At 40.9% G+C, this 15,611-nt stretch overlaps 3 protein-coding genes across 4 annotated transcripts; all 3 read right to left on the bottom strand.

The window, feature by feature from the left end:
• Positions 1–214: 214 nt before the first annotated feature.
• Cpr49Ah (cuticular protein 49Ah) lies at positions 215–3,867 on the bottom strand. The gene is made up of 4 exons (XM_046608805.2): positions 3,746–3,867; positions 1,714–1,883; positions 1,284–1,548; positions 215–568 (listed from the first exon to the last, which is right to left on the bottom strand). The coding sequence occupies exons 1-4, from the start codon at positions 3,755–3,757 to the stop codon at positions 467–469; spliced, it is 549 nt and encodes a 182-aa protein (XP_046464761.1). The 5' UTR covers positions 3,758–3,867; the 3' UTR covers positions 215–466.
• A 671-nt stretch (positions 3,868–4,538) lies between these two features.
• On the bottom strand, positions 4,539–9,404 carry LOC124224840 (stabilizer of axonemal microtubules 1). The gene is given in 14 exon segments (XM_069138186.1): positions 4,539–4,628; positions 4,748–4,843; positions 5,472–5,493; positions 5,748–5,825; positions 6,370–6,610; positions 6,697–6,889; positions 7,022–7,312; positions 7,647–7,801; positions 7,889–8,078; positions 8,156–8,305; positions 8,404–8,448; positions 8,523–8,582; positions 8,706–8,757; positions 8,932–9,404. Coding segments are annotated over 14 exon segments (1,686 nt in total). The 5' UTR covers positions 8,955–9,404.
• Positions 9,405–9,520: 116 nt separating this feature from the next.
• Positions 9,521–15,366, bottom strand: LOC124210637 (folliculin-interacting protein 2). 2 transcript variants are annotated; one of them, XM_046608802.2, is made up of 12 exons: positions 15,144–15,366; positions 14,592–14,790; positions 14,293–14,382; positions 13,780–13,859; positions 13,585–13,670; positions 13,340–13,468; positions 12,912–13,146; positions 12,439–12,753; positions 12,261–12,345; positions 10,700–12,036; positions 10,153–10,618; positions 9,521–10,018 (listed from the first exon to the last, which is right to left on the bottom strand). In XM_046608802.2, the coding sequence occupies exons 1-12, from the start codon at positions 15,239–15,241 to the stop codon at positions 9,806–9,808; spliced, it is 3,333 nt and encodes a 1,110-aa protein (XP_046464758.1). In that variant the 5' UTR covers positions 15,242–15,366; the 3' UTR covers positions 9,521–9,805. The 2 variants fall into 2 exon arrangements, with proteins under 2 accessions (XP_046464758.1, XP_068991663.1); XM_069135562.1 differs by lacking the exon at positions 12,261–12,345 and having other exon boundaries at positions 10,700–11,863.
• Positions 15,367–15,611: the final 245 nt, after the last annotated feature.

Here is a 15,611-nt window from a genome sequence, read left to right on the forward strand (position 1 = left end):
AATCGCTACGTGATGACCGAATTACGTTTAACCGCAGAATCAGAGAGATCAAATAAATTTTATAAATATATTCAGAAGAGCAAAACATATTGTTTTGTAAACGTTTGGTTTTCGTTTTCTTGCCAATATGCTTACGGCTATCACTGCACTTCGTTTCAACAAGAGAAAACAGTTAAGCAAATAAGATAAGGTTAACAGCGCGCAACGAGGCTAGTTTGATTACAATAATTATTTATTTTTTATCATCAGGGATCACTTGGATGCATACAACATACTGAATCACTCCTATTTATACAAGTATATTCGTTCAGGTAACTCGAAAAAAAAATCAATATTCTTATACACTCGACAAATGGTGCAACAACGTCGTATATTATACGCTTCTAGGGATTTAGTGCACGATAAAAGGAACAAAAGGAAGGCTAAGGAAGGTGCGAAGGATAGGAAGGATTACTGGCGATGAGGATTACTGCCGTTGGTAGATCCTGTCTTTCTCGTCTCTTCTGTCACCGGATTGAGCCAGCGCCTGTTGTCCCGGCTTTGAAGCGGCTTCGCGCTTGGCTTCCTCCTGCAAAAAACCATGGCAAAAATTATACGGGGAATACGAAGGATCGATATTGGGTAGTGAAGCATTCGATCGGATGTGTACACATCATATATTTAGGAACTTTAAGGATCTTAGGGGCAAAATTAACGGCCCAATATTCCGCGATGAGTTACTCTCGTGGATTGAAAATTCGCTCTCGATCGCAATCCGAATTTCGTGAGCGACAGAACCGTCGCCGACGCGCAACAGCGTTCGACTACCAATCTACCGCTACTACTAGCAGCGCTACTCAAAAGCTTGATCGGCCGCTCGTTAGAAGCGCGCGCAGAGAAGTGAAACGAATCGGAGTTGTCAGACGCCTGTGGCCGATTATTACCGACTTCTACTACTAGGCGAAAGTTATCCAGATTGCCATCCGTCAGGCGGAACGTGTATCGATTTGTCTCACGACCCCCAATATTTATCATTCTCCTCGTTATCCTAACCCGAGGGACTCTCCACCGATGGACAGTGCGAAAAATAAGCCCCCATTTTCAAACTTTATCAATAAATGCGGTGATTCGTTTTACCTCAAGAAATTGTTTCGTTTCTTTACACTAATTGTAAAAAACCTTTTCAATAATTACGTGATATATTTTTTATACCCTGAAGAATTATGTCACGTCACTCAAGCGATTCAGACAAATTGGTAATAGAGGGGAGGTGGGTGTAAGAGAAGTTTTTCGTCAAGTTTTACCTCCTGCAGACGGATTCCTTCGTAGATGAGGTCCAGACCCTTCTGGATCTCCTCGCTTACCGGGGGCGGGGTGGGGAGGTGATCTCCGGAGACTTGGAATCCATTCTCATTCGCGATATAACGAGTGGTGATCACGGTACCGTCGGGAGCTTGGTACGAGTACTGACCTTCCTGAACCAGAGATGGAAAGGACTCGCCGTCGCTTCCTTGGAGCGTCTTGATGTATCCGCTTTCCTCGGCGATGATGTTGTTTCCAGTTTCGTAGCTGATTGCACAATTATCAAGGAGATTAAGTTCACCGGTTATTACTCAATCGTAATAAAAAAAAAAACAATAAAAAAAATGATGACGACGAATGGTTCCTCAAGAAATATTCACGTCCAACTCGACTTCGAGGCAAGTCGACGTGACGTTTGAAAAATCGAATTACTTGGTCTTGTAGGTGCCGTCGACGTCCTGTTGCTTGTTCCACTGGAGGATGGGGATCTGGGTCGAGGTGATTCGCCTATCGTCGACGGGCTGTTCCCTGCTTCGAACGTCCTCGGGATAAGCCTCACGCTGCGGTCTCGCCGACGCGACGGCCAATAACATTGCCAGAGCCTGTATTATGGATATCAAAAAATCACAAAATGAAAGACAGGATTTTGATAATGTTCAAGTAACACGAATATAAAACTTTCATTCGGTCAGTTCGTTCACTTTTGCAGTTCAGCTCCTGATCTACGAATCCATCGATCGATCGGTATGACAGATTCTATTTTTCATTAAAAAAAAATTTCATCTCTTTACGTCACTTAATCTAATTAATTCTGCAATCAATTCCCGTATAATCAGCGAAAGTTGCATATCGTCGTTGTTTCTGTGACTTTAGATCCATAATTAGCAAACGATCAACCGTCCAGTTATTACGACTTGGTTTTCACCCCGATAGAATTAGTAATCCAATGGTATTCTTCGCATTCGCTTTCAGTCACTACGGCTTGTATAGTACGTACGAATATAGTACAATAGATCGTAAAAATTCAGTTACGTACAGGCCACGTCATTCGTGGGTGCGACTTTGTCCGTACGAACGTGTATCAATGAATGCAAAGATCTGCATAATATTTTTACCTCATTTCAATCCCGATGTACGCGAGTACCGTTGCTTGGTAATAAAACAGCGATTCGAAGCAGCATCTATTCGAGTTTGTTATACATATCCACCGATTATCAATTCCCGATTTTAATCGGTGAAACTTATACAGTAGCTGAGAAGAGTCGATGTGCCGCGAACAAAGCCGCGAAGAGTTCGCGTGGCCTCCATCGTCTTTCCAATCTAAAAACTGCGGGAATGTAAGGAGCGGGTGGAAACGAAGGATCGCGAAGGAATCGCGCAATCGTCGACGTTACGTACATGCGGAGATGATCCCTTCCCGTCTTCTAGCTAGCCGGTGAAGAACGTCGACGGCAGATGAGTGAAAGTGTGGTCGAAATGTCAGCTACGGTCATTTAACTCCTGACCCATCGCATCGCATAGCATCGCATCTCTCGCTTTAAGAGCATTACCGCATCTGGAATGCTAATATTAGCTCGGCTAGAACTCCTTTCCACCCACCCGCTTCGCTAATAGTTTTCGTAACTCGGCCTCACTTATTGGAAAGAAAGTTCTCGACGAGATGAGACCTATGCTGTGAGAATTCTAGGCGGGGCTTCTTGCTGTATCAAGACCAATCGAAATCGATTCGAAGTGAAAACGAGATCGATCTTCTGCTATTTTGAATTTTTTTTTTTTTTTTTTATTCACATTTTAGGATCTGCAGAATTTCGCAAGTTGTATTTTACATTCCTTCGTATTAAAAAAAAAAACAACCTTTTTAAACAGAACGCGGTTTTTTTATATGCGATGTGTTATTTTTGTATTCTAACGATTTGTCCTGTCGTGTCTAAGCTGACTCGCAAGTCTAGACACAATTATTTTCAAATTTGGTTTTTCTAGTCGCAAATAATTATTTAGAAAACATCTACCAGAAAGTATATCGGTAATGATATTCCTCTGAGAACAATATTGAAAATTGTTTCGTTTCTTCCTATCAATAGAATAGATTTGTGCTATTAATGTATAAAATTTTCGTCAATCGGTATTCTCTTAAGTAAAACTAGTTACGGAAAGAGTGGTCACTTAAAGTTTAATTCTTAGCGTAAAAGCTCGATGAAAACTCGGGCAGAGGTGAACAGTGACAACGTTTAATACATCATTATGCTTGAAACTTGTAAAAAAAATTAATTAAAGATTTATAATCGGTTTAATCAAGAGCAGAAAATGAGAGTCGATGAAATATAAGTGAGCGATATTATAGCTTCGAGGAATCGTCTCTCCTTTGTGGAATTTATGAATTAATGTTACATTTTTTCGATCTTTCGGATCATACTGATCAGTGAACGTTGAACCGGATCGAGTGAAAAATAATCAAGGTACTCACCAAAAGCTTCATTGTGGTTCAGTGGGAGTTCGGTAAATTACAGATATAACAAATGAGTATATTAAAGGCGAACGGTTATTGTGATTACAACAAACTGTGATCTCAGGAGTGTAAGGAATCTCCTTTATATAGCAGCTCTCACTTTACCCCTTCTCGGGAAGAGCCATCTCATCGCCGAGCACCCATATACACACATATATAACGAGTAATCCCCAGTGTTCGAAATTCGGGCTCCTTCACCGGCAGGCCGAAGTATTACAAATTTATTGCGTTGCGTCGCGTTTCGTCGCCGTGGGATCGTAAAAAGACGAGAGGACTCCTTTGCCGTCGCCGTCCGTTCCGCCTCGCCCATCTCTCGCGAGAAGAAACGATGTTTGATCTCGTAACTGTATCATCTCACTTTCGACCAGTTTTGGCACACGAATTTCAAAGGTCGCGGTTGCTCGAACTCTTTTTCTCTCGGCTATTCCGTGAAATCGCTGCCGCCGATCTTCTCCGAAGGCTTAGCACCGTTTTATGGATCGTTTTTTTTCAAACTTTCAGAACACTTCCGGAGAATCCGATTATAATGAGATCCACGCCTCGAATTTGCGTATCCGTGATTTATGCCCAATTTGCCGCGTATATCTCATCATTTGTTTCGGAATAGAAAGCTGTTCTATTAGAAGAATTTCGTTAGTCGCATAAAAATTCGTAATATATAAACGAACAATACAGTCTTCGTAAACGATTTTCGGGTTACTCAAGAGGGTGTAAAACGCGGCATAAACGCGCAGACAAGGCCGTCCAAGGTTCAAGATCCCAGCTCCTCGTGCGCTGCATCATGGAGCTTTATCCACGTACACTTTGTCTGGAATAGAATTACCGGAGTCACGGAATTGCCCTGCAATTTCATTTCATTACGCAATGATAATTGCCTGAATTGCATAATGGCGAAAAATGTTTCTTCGTTTGCTTAATTTCGTATTATGTAAAAACAAAACACATGTGAATCCCGCGTACGTGTGTATGAGATAAATAAAGCGAGCCTGGCCGTTGTAACAATTTGATATTATACAAAGTTCAAAGTTTACGTATGCACGTGCATGAATACGTATACTGTGCGTAGACACGCCACGCGGAATGTCACGGCGGCCCAAATTTTATCTTTAAATAGCAAACCTTGCGTTGCATCAGAAACTTGGAGTATGTTATTCAATAAGTACGTTCAATAATACAAAGATCCATTCGGCTCGGCGTGATGATCAAACACTCGGTTTTTTATCATCGCATCAACTGCAACCGCTGCAGGAAATACGCCATGTTTGCGGTTTATCCACTTTCTGCACCGAGGCAGGCGAATTGCAGAAGCTGTCATCACCCACTGCTGGACTTTCACACGGCCTCGTGAAATATTTGAGGAATTCGTAAATGATCGCTGGTCGAAGAAGAATTAGGTACGGTGAATAATTAATTTTCACCGCACGTACAAAGAAGATAATGGGACAAACGGGACTGCAGCACGCTGCACATGATCCTTTTATCTTGTAAATAAACGTTCTATATATATATATATATATATATATCAAAGACAACGGACTGTGTACAAAACAGGAATACGGTACCACAAAAGACGATACAAAAGGGTTAAAAAAAAAAAAAAAACAACGGGAGTAAAAGCACATAAAAATCACGCCAGCGTAGGATAAAACTGTCACGTCTTCTCATCCTGGAACCAGGCGGATACTAGTTGCAGCATTGCCCACATGCTGAAACAAGCGGAAAAGTATTCAGAAATATGTATTCAAAAATTACCATTCATGGACACGCGGACAGGTTTTGAAATTAAAAAATTTACTTTGTAGAAAATTACATGCAAATTGTTCAAAAGTCTTTTCAATGTGCAGCGTTTAATCGTGAAAATCAAATAATTCTATTTCCACCCCTTTGTTCTATTCCCTTATTTTGTCAATTTCGACAACTGTACATTCGCTTCTCGAGTTAACGATCAATACATTTTTACTCACGTTTACAAGTATTCGAGGGTGGACATGGCGGTGCATCTTCTGGCAGAGGAACCAGAGTGCCTGGAGGAATATAGCTGGGAAGAAAGAAAGGTAATCTGGGTGTCATTGATTGTTATAATAATAATAATCAATTTTCACGTGTAATTTTCCCGTTTTTTTTTCTTTCATTCTTGCTTTGATTCGAATGCTTCTCAATATTCAACCGATTGATTGACGTTTTGTTCGTTCACCTTGTTCTTGAGAATACATTGAACGAAAATAATGGAAAGTGAAAGATATTGCAATCCGTTGCAGAAAATCGATGATCAAGGTCTTACGTATATAACCCATTTAAACGATCGTGCAGACAGTTGAAAGATCGTGACACGAAAGTTGGTACATCTTGTGGTAATAACTCAAACCAACGCGCAGGCATGTAATATAAACCTTACCAAGATCACACCTCGTAAAATGCCAATCCACTTGACCGTTGTACAGGTATATCACGTTTCAACAACGTTAATAGAAAAGCGAGAAAAATATTTATAAAAAATAACCCGTCCATTTCCGTTGATAAACAAATTGAAGTAGGAAAAGACAAAGAAACCAAGCGTATGAAGAGGGAACGCGATGTCGCACCTGAGATTGTACGTCGTATAATCGGCCATTGGGGTGGTCGGAGGCTGATAACTGAGCTTCGCGCCCCAAGGCTTCTCGACCTTATCGGCGACTTCGACGGGCTGATAACTCAGCTTCATCGTGGTTTCTCCCTCCATGGGAACGTCGGATCGCCAATACCTTCTCTCAGGCGCGTACGATTTAATGGGAACGAGGGACTTCTCGTTTATCGGCATGTACGATAGTCGGTGTGTCGTGCAGCCTGAAACCGATGGATCGGACGCATTCGAATGGTTCTCCACCTAGTCCACTGCTCTCCAGATTCAAGGGATTTAATAAAAAGCTCACATTCTAACGGTAACGGGGAAAATTCGAGATTGTCAACCGGTCTAAACTTGTCACCATCACCCTCGGCACACTTCCAAGTGTAGTCGTGCTTCTGGGTCGTCACTTCCTGCATCGGGCCTCTTCCCAGCAGCTGTCTCGTGCAGGGAGTTATCGGCTTTTCCGGTTTCACGCACCAATTTCCAAGATAACTTAGCTGCGCATAACGTGGAAATTGTGAAAAGTTCAAACGTAGAACGGAATCCGGATCTTGGCGACATGAATTTTCTTTCGCGATAATTAGTATGTCCATACGGTCCTGTATAAAAGTAATATTTCAGATAAATACCCGATTGGTAGTGTCGTGGGAAAGAGGACAATTGGGCAGCGTGATGTTCTCCGACTGTCGTATCGGCTCCCTTTTCGCGTCGTCTTCACATCCGAAATAGCTGAGTCTGTAAGTTGTATTGTCGTCGAAACAGCATTTCGCATTCAAGATGTTCTCCGTGTCGGGCATCGAGAACGGCTTCCTCGGCTTTGCGTCACAGTTTGGCCAGTAGCTCAACTTGTACGTCGTACAGCCGTCCATCGGATTGACCGGAGGATGATACTCTCCTTTTTTACTCCAAGGATATTCCTCCTGGATTGAAGAGAAGCGTATCGTGATGAGCTTTACAAGAGTTGAACATCCGAATTAAGTTGGTGTTGGTATAACAATCCCAATAAGCTGTTCAGCTCCTATACAAGAGTTTTTATAAACAGTACAATTCAACTTTACAGTTTTGGTGAACAATATTTTGATCTCACGTTTTATCAAGATCGGCTGAAATTCAACATCGAGAGAGAAAGGAAACGATAACCATGAACCAGAGTATCGTTTACGTTGATAATATAATTACACCAACTCTCACAGTAGAACTTGGAGTAATATACGTGTAATTCAAGTTTAAATAATTTGTGGAAAACAAGCCCACCTTGGGTGGTGGAACCGTAGGCCAATAACTGAGTCTGTAAGTTGTGCATCCGTCCATGGGTACGTCGGACTTTGAGTACTCTCTAATAGGGGCGTACGACTTGATCGGTGCCAAGCAATTGTAGTTATAATAGCTCATTCGGTACGTAGTGTCATCTAGTATCAGTGAAAACGGTTATTAGACCATGATAAATACACTAAAAGATCGGAATTAATCATTGTCAAACGTCGAAGTACCCTTACCGGACATCATAGCGCAGGGGGAGTAGATATTCGACCTTCCTTTAAACGGTTCGGAACGCGGAATCAACTTCCACGTGTAGTCGTGCTTCTGGGTGGTAACATCCTGCATCGGACCTCTACCAAGCAATTGCCGTTTGCAGGGCGTTATTGGGACTTCCGGTTTGACGCACCAATTCCCCGGGTAGCTCAACTGCGGCGGTTTATTGATAAATATTATTCATCGGGCCGTCAATCGGCACCCTTAGGTGCCTGATTAGGGGTGAATACCCGGTGCGTTGTGTCGTCGGACAATTCGCCCCCTCCGACAGTCAGGTTATCCTGAGGGTGAAACGGCTCGACAGGGGAATTCGGACCCTCCCAATACGAAAGACGATACGTCGTGTTATCCTCCATGGGGACATCCGGCTTGTAGTAGTACTAGGATGAGAGTGAACAGCAGTCGTCAGTGAAAATATTCAAATCCTTACGCCTGCTGTTATATAAAGCGATCATCGGGTATTGCAAACCGAACTCACCCTCATGGGGGCGAAAGACTTGGTTTTCTCTGGTTGAACATATTTCTGAAAATGATCCGACGAACAAGGTTCAATATGGCGGGAAAAAATACCAAACTCTGTTTGAAGTTTTAACTCACGAGACACTTTGGTTGCGGTGTACAGCAGCAACAGCAAGTGCAACATTCGTCGTGACCAAGCTGTAAATAAGCAGGAAATTCAATTCAAGATCTTTGCCAGGTTCCTATTTATGTTTGACGCTAACGCCGTTTGTGTGTGCCGACATGTGATAAGGGGAACAATCAGGATTTGGACGTACTAACCCGAATTTTGTTCTTCACTTCTATGATGGATAGCGGTGGCTGAACGGAAGTCCTGTGAGAATTGAACAACAAAGGTATATCGAATTAAATCACAAGGAGTATAATAAATTGGAGTGATTGAACCATAGTTTTTAAATATGATTATCTACTGCCGCGAGAGACTGAAAGCAGAATTTTGAACGTTGAAATCAGTCGGTTAACTCAAGTCAAGATTCGAGTAACTTACGGCTCAGCTGGACAGATCAGCATGGTTCCAGTGAGAAGCAGTAGAACCTAAAATGCTGAAATTTTAAAACGCAATAAAAAGGAAAAAGGCCTAGACAATTCCTAGAATTTCATGACATGGAAACGTTCTGACAAGAAAATTGAGCTTCGCCGAAAACAAAATTAGATGGATGCAATATGACGCAATAAATACCGGTGTAAATACCGAACGCAGCTATTCACGAATTCGATCCAAAAATTTAAACTTTTCTTCAAACTACTTTTGCCAAATATCACTGAATAAAACGTTTTTGGATATGTTTTATGTTTCTCGAGGATATAAGATCTTCACTGTAGAAATATAATTTCGTTCAAACCCAGAGAACTGAGACGGCAAGAAATAGCACGGCAATTCGATTACAGATAATTTGTCCACAAAACTATGTTAACCCGAATTTTTTTTTTTTTAAATGTATTACTTGCGCATAGACGTAACGTTGGCGGACAGTTAGAAAAAAAAAATACAATTTTTATTCTATACTAAATAATAATACAACAATATGTGTGTATAATGTGTATATATGTATAATATAGGTATTTGTGTATATATAATATGTGTACCTAAATGTATCATACATTACGTTACGAATCAGAAAAAAAAACATAATATATAACTATTTTCCTATCACTTATATGGTGCGCTTATGTTATTATTAGTTATTAAATTTTTCATTTCTTATTATTTTTTACATCATCGGCTTGCGAGTATTTGGTTCTTCAATTATTTCTAAAATGTACAGAACTATTATGCAAAAATGGAAGGGCGGTGATAGCATAGAGATGCATAATATAAAGACGCAACATGGCGCCAGGAACGACGGTGCCTTATCATACAACTAGGCTAAGCTAAGCCCAAATCTTCGTGCAACTACTGGCGAATGAGTCGCGGCTACTGCTAAAAGTACAGGTATATCAGCTGCGTCAAGATCAAGAGCATCCGTTAAGGAGTCTACGCTGACGTCCTCCAGCTCAGCGCCGATCAGCATCTGTGCCAGAGCTTCACTCCGCAACCACATTTCCCGTAGCTTCCCCTCCAGGACTCGGACACACTGAGAATAAAAAAATTTCGTTTCATCAATCGAGCAGTCTTCATATCTAGTATAATTTTGGTTTTTTGAATGAGACAGGATAGAAGAACGCTAATTTTCAGCGTTTCATGTTTAATAGTAAAATAAAAGCTTACGTGAATGGGCGAGTGATATTTCCGCCAGACGTAGGCAAACGCTTCAAGCATGTTAGCAACAAGTCGAGACATTCCAACAGGAAGCGGAGCTTTCAGGGTGGGCGTGTTGTTGGAGAGAACTCCGACTTGCCAGCTATCGACGTCGGCCACGATGCACAGAGCTTCGGAAATAGGCTGATCGACTACAGGGGAATGGAAAGCAGCCTCTACTTCATCCCTGACACAGCCCAGCCACTCGTCTTCACTCTCTGCATCGAGTTCATCGTCGACGATTTTCTTCTTTCGTTTCTTTTTTTTTCTTTTCGACAATCCCTGAACTACGAGACCCCAGGTATACCCACCAGTGTTGCAGGGATCGGTGTCCTTGACAACACTTATACTACGAACTTCTCCGAATTTTAAAGAACCAGCCAGTCCTGCTTGTTGATCAGGCTCCTCGTCACTTTTAACAACGACTCTTTTTGATCTGGAGTTTAATAGAAAATGTGATGAGAAAACTAGATAATATATCCCAATGAAAGCTCAAATATTTTCGTCGCATACCAACCTTGGCATAGGAAGTTCGACAACTCCGTTTGCCTCCATTAAATACTCCAAACTATTGCGCCGATTTATTTTAGCTCCACGATTATCAACGGAACTTGCACTGTTACACGTGCGAAGTACCTCGGTAGCATTGGTGGGTGTTTCGAGCAGTAGATTATTGCCTTCGTAGGTATGGGAGGGTGCGAAGCTTGCACCAAAACAATTCAGGCAATGGCCCATAGACCGTTCTTTGGTAGAAGTGCTGCTGGTATTTTTTATACTTTTTGACGACTCGGGGAAGTTTCTTTGAATAATTTTTCTGAGTACATCTTCGGGGAGCTGCGCAGAGGTACTCGGCACTCTGGAGAATGCGCATTGACAGTAACATTTTTGTTGTAAACCAACCTTAGACTCAACAGATTTTTCCTCGCCACCAAGTACGAAACGAACGTTCTCTTCTTTGCCAAAATTTCCCTGATTAATACTCGTGAGAGACGACTCAATGCCATCGGTATCATCTGAACACAATTTACTTGCATCAAAGTCGTTCCCTTCATATCTTTTTAATGACTCAAGCTTGGTGTCAACGTATGCAGCCTCTAAATCTCTGTTACTCATTTTACTCTCCAACTCTTGAAGCTGCGTACTGCGCTGTAAATATTCTCGCCGCTTATCTCGTTCCAGAAGTGGACTTTCACTTACAACTATTTTCACAGAATTTGAATTTTGATCCTTTTCCCTAGAGTGGGGAAACGCACTCAATTTTTGACATTCATCGTCGTCAAATGACTTGTACTTGACATAATAGTTGTTATATGTTTTAACCGAGTCCGTGGTAAGGGCATCGAGATTTTGTATCATCGTTTCACTTCTTTTTAACTTTAATGCTTTTCCCTCCAAGTTTTGATTGAGACACAAATTGTGACAGGCATTCGTGCTAGCAGAATTATCGGCGGAAAAATCGACTCGCCGTTTAGAAGTTTTCCGTTGAAGAGACGAAGCCGCATTCATTTGACGAGATGAAAACACTGACTCTGTACCGGCACTTGTATCGTTGGTCGTAGAGTCACGCTTAGCTTTGCATGAAAGAGAACCCTTAGCTTCTAGTTTTTTTAATAAAACAACTGCCTCTTGCAGCTCTCGCTGAGGTGAACATCTCCGCTCTCGTCTCCGCTCAATATTCCCACTGCGTATGAAGTAGGACAAAAATGACAACACTGTATTTATTAAGTCTGTCTTATCTGTCTCACCAACGATCACCGTATGGGCAACTCTTAGGGGTGTACCCAGAGCCCCATACAAATCGCAGAGTTGGGCCCAGAGTGGATTGCACGGATAACGCTTGGCCAACGTTTCTACCTGTAACCCATAATAACATCTACAACAACAATAATGTGGACGGACATTGAGATAGATAGCGATGGGCTCAAATCTATGTGGCATACGAAGCGCTAAATTCAGGACTCTCACTTAGTCAGTTAGTGGAAGAGGTGAAAGACATAAATTGTTTAGTACGCAACTTGAACTGCGCAAGTGTGAGGCTTGAAAGTCACGCATATTCATCAAATATAATTATCATTTACCAATTGACGATCACCAGAGGATAACACGGTGTGTACCCAACCTAAGTGGTGCGTCAGCACAGCAGTGACTAGGGTGCTGAGGAAACTGAAAAATGTAAATCGCTGGTGGTTCGTATACGTCGAAAATATCTGAAGCCAACTCTGACAAAACTCTCAATAATATGGGTCCAATACTCACAAATTTGTCGACTTGGTATCAACATCATCGAACAAACGACCCATCAATTGAAGACTGTGCTGCAACGTATGAACTTTCAATTCCCCGGCTGTGTTTGGAGTCAGCAGAACCTTATGCCACAATAACGGAGTTGGCAAATTTGTTGTATTCATAAACAGTCGCAGCAGCCATAATGTACAGTGTGTCGATGCTCGATGCATTCGCGCCACCAGTCCTTTGCCCTTGTTTTGACCACCTCTATGACATGACCGTCGTAACCGGTCTAACATCCCCTCGAGCAGAGCACCATGTTCTAACAGACGAGCTTCCATGCTCCTGATAACAATGAGTCGATACAGCTTTATTGAAATTAACATCAAAATCAAGTCTTTGAATAAAGTATCTATGAAATAAACAATTGCGTATTCGTAATCTTTTCTCTCTTTCAATAGGAGTAATTAGTAGCAAAGAAATACCCCATAAAAAGCACTAACCGTTCATGACCTTGCGTCAGTTCAACTAAAACTGCTAAACCGATTCTAGTTCTGTGCCGGCGAGTCCGACTATCGTAGTTATCATGTGACCCGTCAAGTGGACAGTATTGTAGTCCAAACAAGTCTTCAGATTCGGATCGGCTCAATGATGTTGAGATAGCTCGAAGCCACCTTCGTCGAAGACTAGATAAACTGCCAACACCTGATGAGCTGCTACTTTCCAACGACTGCGAGCCTGAACAATTTAGGTAAGCATTAAACAAAAACAATCTCTAGTCTTGGCTATATAAAAATAAAAGTTAACTAACGGCAAAGCTCAAGTTTCTTGTATCAGTCAAATAGAAAGAGAATTACAATGAGAAGTCAACTTTGCACAGATCAACAGATGGTAGAAAACGGTTTAAGTGAATTCAAATGTTTATACTTACTACCACCAGCTGGTGGTGCAGCTGAAATGTCGATATCCCAACTGCTGCCGGTGCTGGAACTGGTGGAATTTTTTCTCAACTCTGGACTAAGCCGGTTCCCATATGAATTCATTAGGTTCGACTGAGACACTGAAACACGAATTTTAGATAGATGATAGCGATTCAGTTCAATGCACAGTTTGACTGTATTTTAAGCCATATTCAGGAGAGAGTTTCCATTTGAATATCAGAATTCAATGACTCACCGACAGTCAGCATACTTGAACTCCCGTTGTCATTATTACCATCAATACTCATGGAATTTCCCAAATTCTCACCAGAGTGCCTTTCACTGGAAAATAATTACTGGTTTAGGATTAAATTCGATAAGAAAATTGGAGTATTAATACTCGAACACATTAGATGTATATATAATAGCCCATTAGAATTTGTCAACTTACTTCTGTTTGAAGGAAGTGTGCTCCGGGGCAGGAAAAACCTTTGCACACATGATTCGTCGAGGAGAATTCATAGCATGAATCTGTAATAAATAATACGAATATAATAGATCAGACAACAAAGCACACTTTTTTGGTTAAGTCAACAAATTCGAGTACGGTGCCATATGTGTACACAAATAAGAAGCTAATACTTCAAATAGTCTGTGCAAGTCTATTGAAAATACTGTGCACATATAGGCTCAGCTGTGCTTATTGAAACTGTGTAACTGAAATGTTGGGAATACTTTTTGTGATTACTATTGACATTGTACGACTAGTGAATAATACGACTCATATCATATCAGTACAGAATTTTCTTTCTACGATTCTATTTATGTTCCGCTTCATAAAACTAGTTCCTGGTTCACGTATGCTAGCATAGACTTTAGACTTTAATCACTCAAGATGAATTAACAGAGCCAATTTCATGACTGATTTTCTAGTTTGTGAAAAAAAAAAATGTCAAATCTTCACCTTGAAAGAAGGTCCTCTGTAAGTCATGGCCACAGAACCAAATACCATTTCTTTCAGGAAGCCGACATCGTCACACTCCACCTTCTTATACTAGAAAAAAACATTACAAAATACGTTATTATTTGGCAAACTTTATTTCAACGATAAAACGTCCAGTAAAACAAGGGTCTAAACAATATTTATCCATTGTGAACTTCATTTATGATTATCGATATCATGAACAAGGATTAAAACTGTTTTGTAATTAGTTATGACAAGTTTAGCAATAATGAAATTTTATTGACCCCAAATATATTTACCTCATAAACAAACTCATCGTCAATTTCTATGTAGATATCGTCTTTTTCTGTGACGGAATTCTTTGAACCTCCGCATCGAAACTTGACAGGAATTTTCTCAACGGATATCGAATCGAATAACAGTTTCTGCTCACCCCTGCGCTCACAGTCTCGAAATAATAATACCCTAATTTGGTCCTTTTGAAAAGAGACAGATTTCCTGCAACAAGGTAAAAAATAGATATTATCAGCGTGAATAAAGTCAATCTCAAATATTTCAGACTTAACGTTAAGCAGCAAATTAATGGACGAAACGTCCCAGACAATATCGTCCGTTGTTTGTTCCTTAGAGGTAAAGGTTAGGAGCGCGAAGAAAGTTCGTGAATGACAATTGGTGAACACGCGATTCAGTGAAATGCCCATAATTCATAATGCTCGTTGTTCATAAATAAACTGTCATAGCGATAATTTCATCCGAATAAACAGACCATCCGATGGTCGATATTCAAGTACGAAGGCATTGAGAGGAAGGAAGAAATGAATGAATGAATGAACGATTGACGTGATTCTCACCTATCACTCGGTCCGTTACTCTTATTCGCTGGTAAAATTTTATCAGCGTATTTATTAGACTCGTTTCTAGCTGAGAACAAATTCTTGAACAAAGGCATTATAGACTAAACTACGACTAGAGTTCCCACATTGTTCGAAAAATTCTAATTCACGTCTTATCGTCGTCACATGAAAAACTGCACCATACATATTCGCGAGATCTTGAGCCAACTGTAAATAAAGTCACGTGCTGAACAGTCATGTGATTGTGTGTTAGATAATTTGCGTGAGTAATCATCTTCAGATTACTTCTGACGTTATCTTGTTGTGACGTTCTACCCGTGCCGTCATCTGTCGGCGTTTTTGAAAACTAACCCTGATCGATGTGGTTACTCAATGCGAGATGGCGCACAATTCATGAGTTTCAATCGAATTCGGTTAATTATATAATTAATCATTCAAGAACAGAATAGATGTTTTATTACGCCG

Source organism: Neodiprion pinetum, chromosome 1 (genome assembly GCF_021155775.2).
Source record: "Neodiprion pinetum isolate iyNeoPine1 chromosome 1, iyNeoPine1.2, whole genome shotgun sequence".
Taxonomy (NCBI): domain Eukaryota; kingdom Metazoa; phylum Arthropoda; class Insecta; order Hymenoptera; family Diprionidae; genus Neodiprion; species Neodiprion pinetum.

Bases quoted from the DNA above. Each gene is read 5' to 3' on its own strand.
- LOC124210637 (XM_046608802.2), bottom strand. From the start codon at position 15,241: ATGCCTTTGTTCAAGAATTTGTTCTCAGCTAGAAACGAGTCTAATAAA. The intron at 13,147-13,339 runs GTAAGTATAAAC...TAAATTGTTCAG, and splicing joins TGCACCACCAGCTGGTGGTA to GCTCGCAGTCGTTGGAAAGT. The intron at 12,346-12,438 runs GTGAGTATTGGA...TACATTTTTCAG, and splicing joins GATACCAAGTCGACAAATTT to TTTCCTCAGCACCCTAGTCA.
- Cpr49Ah (XM_046608805.2), bottom strand. The intron at 1,549-1,713 runs GTAATTCGATTT...TTGTGCAATCAG, and splicing joins GACGGCACCTACAAGACCAA to CTACGAAACTGGAAACAACA. The intron at 569-1,283 runs GTAAAACTTGAC...GGTTTTTTGCAG, and splicing joins AAGGAATCCGTCTGCAGGAG to GAGGAAGCCAAGCGCGAAGC.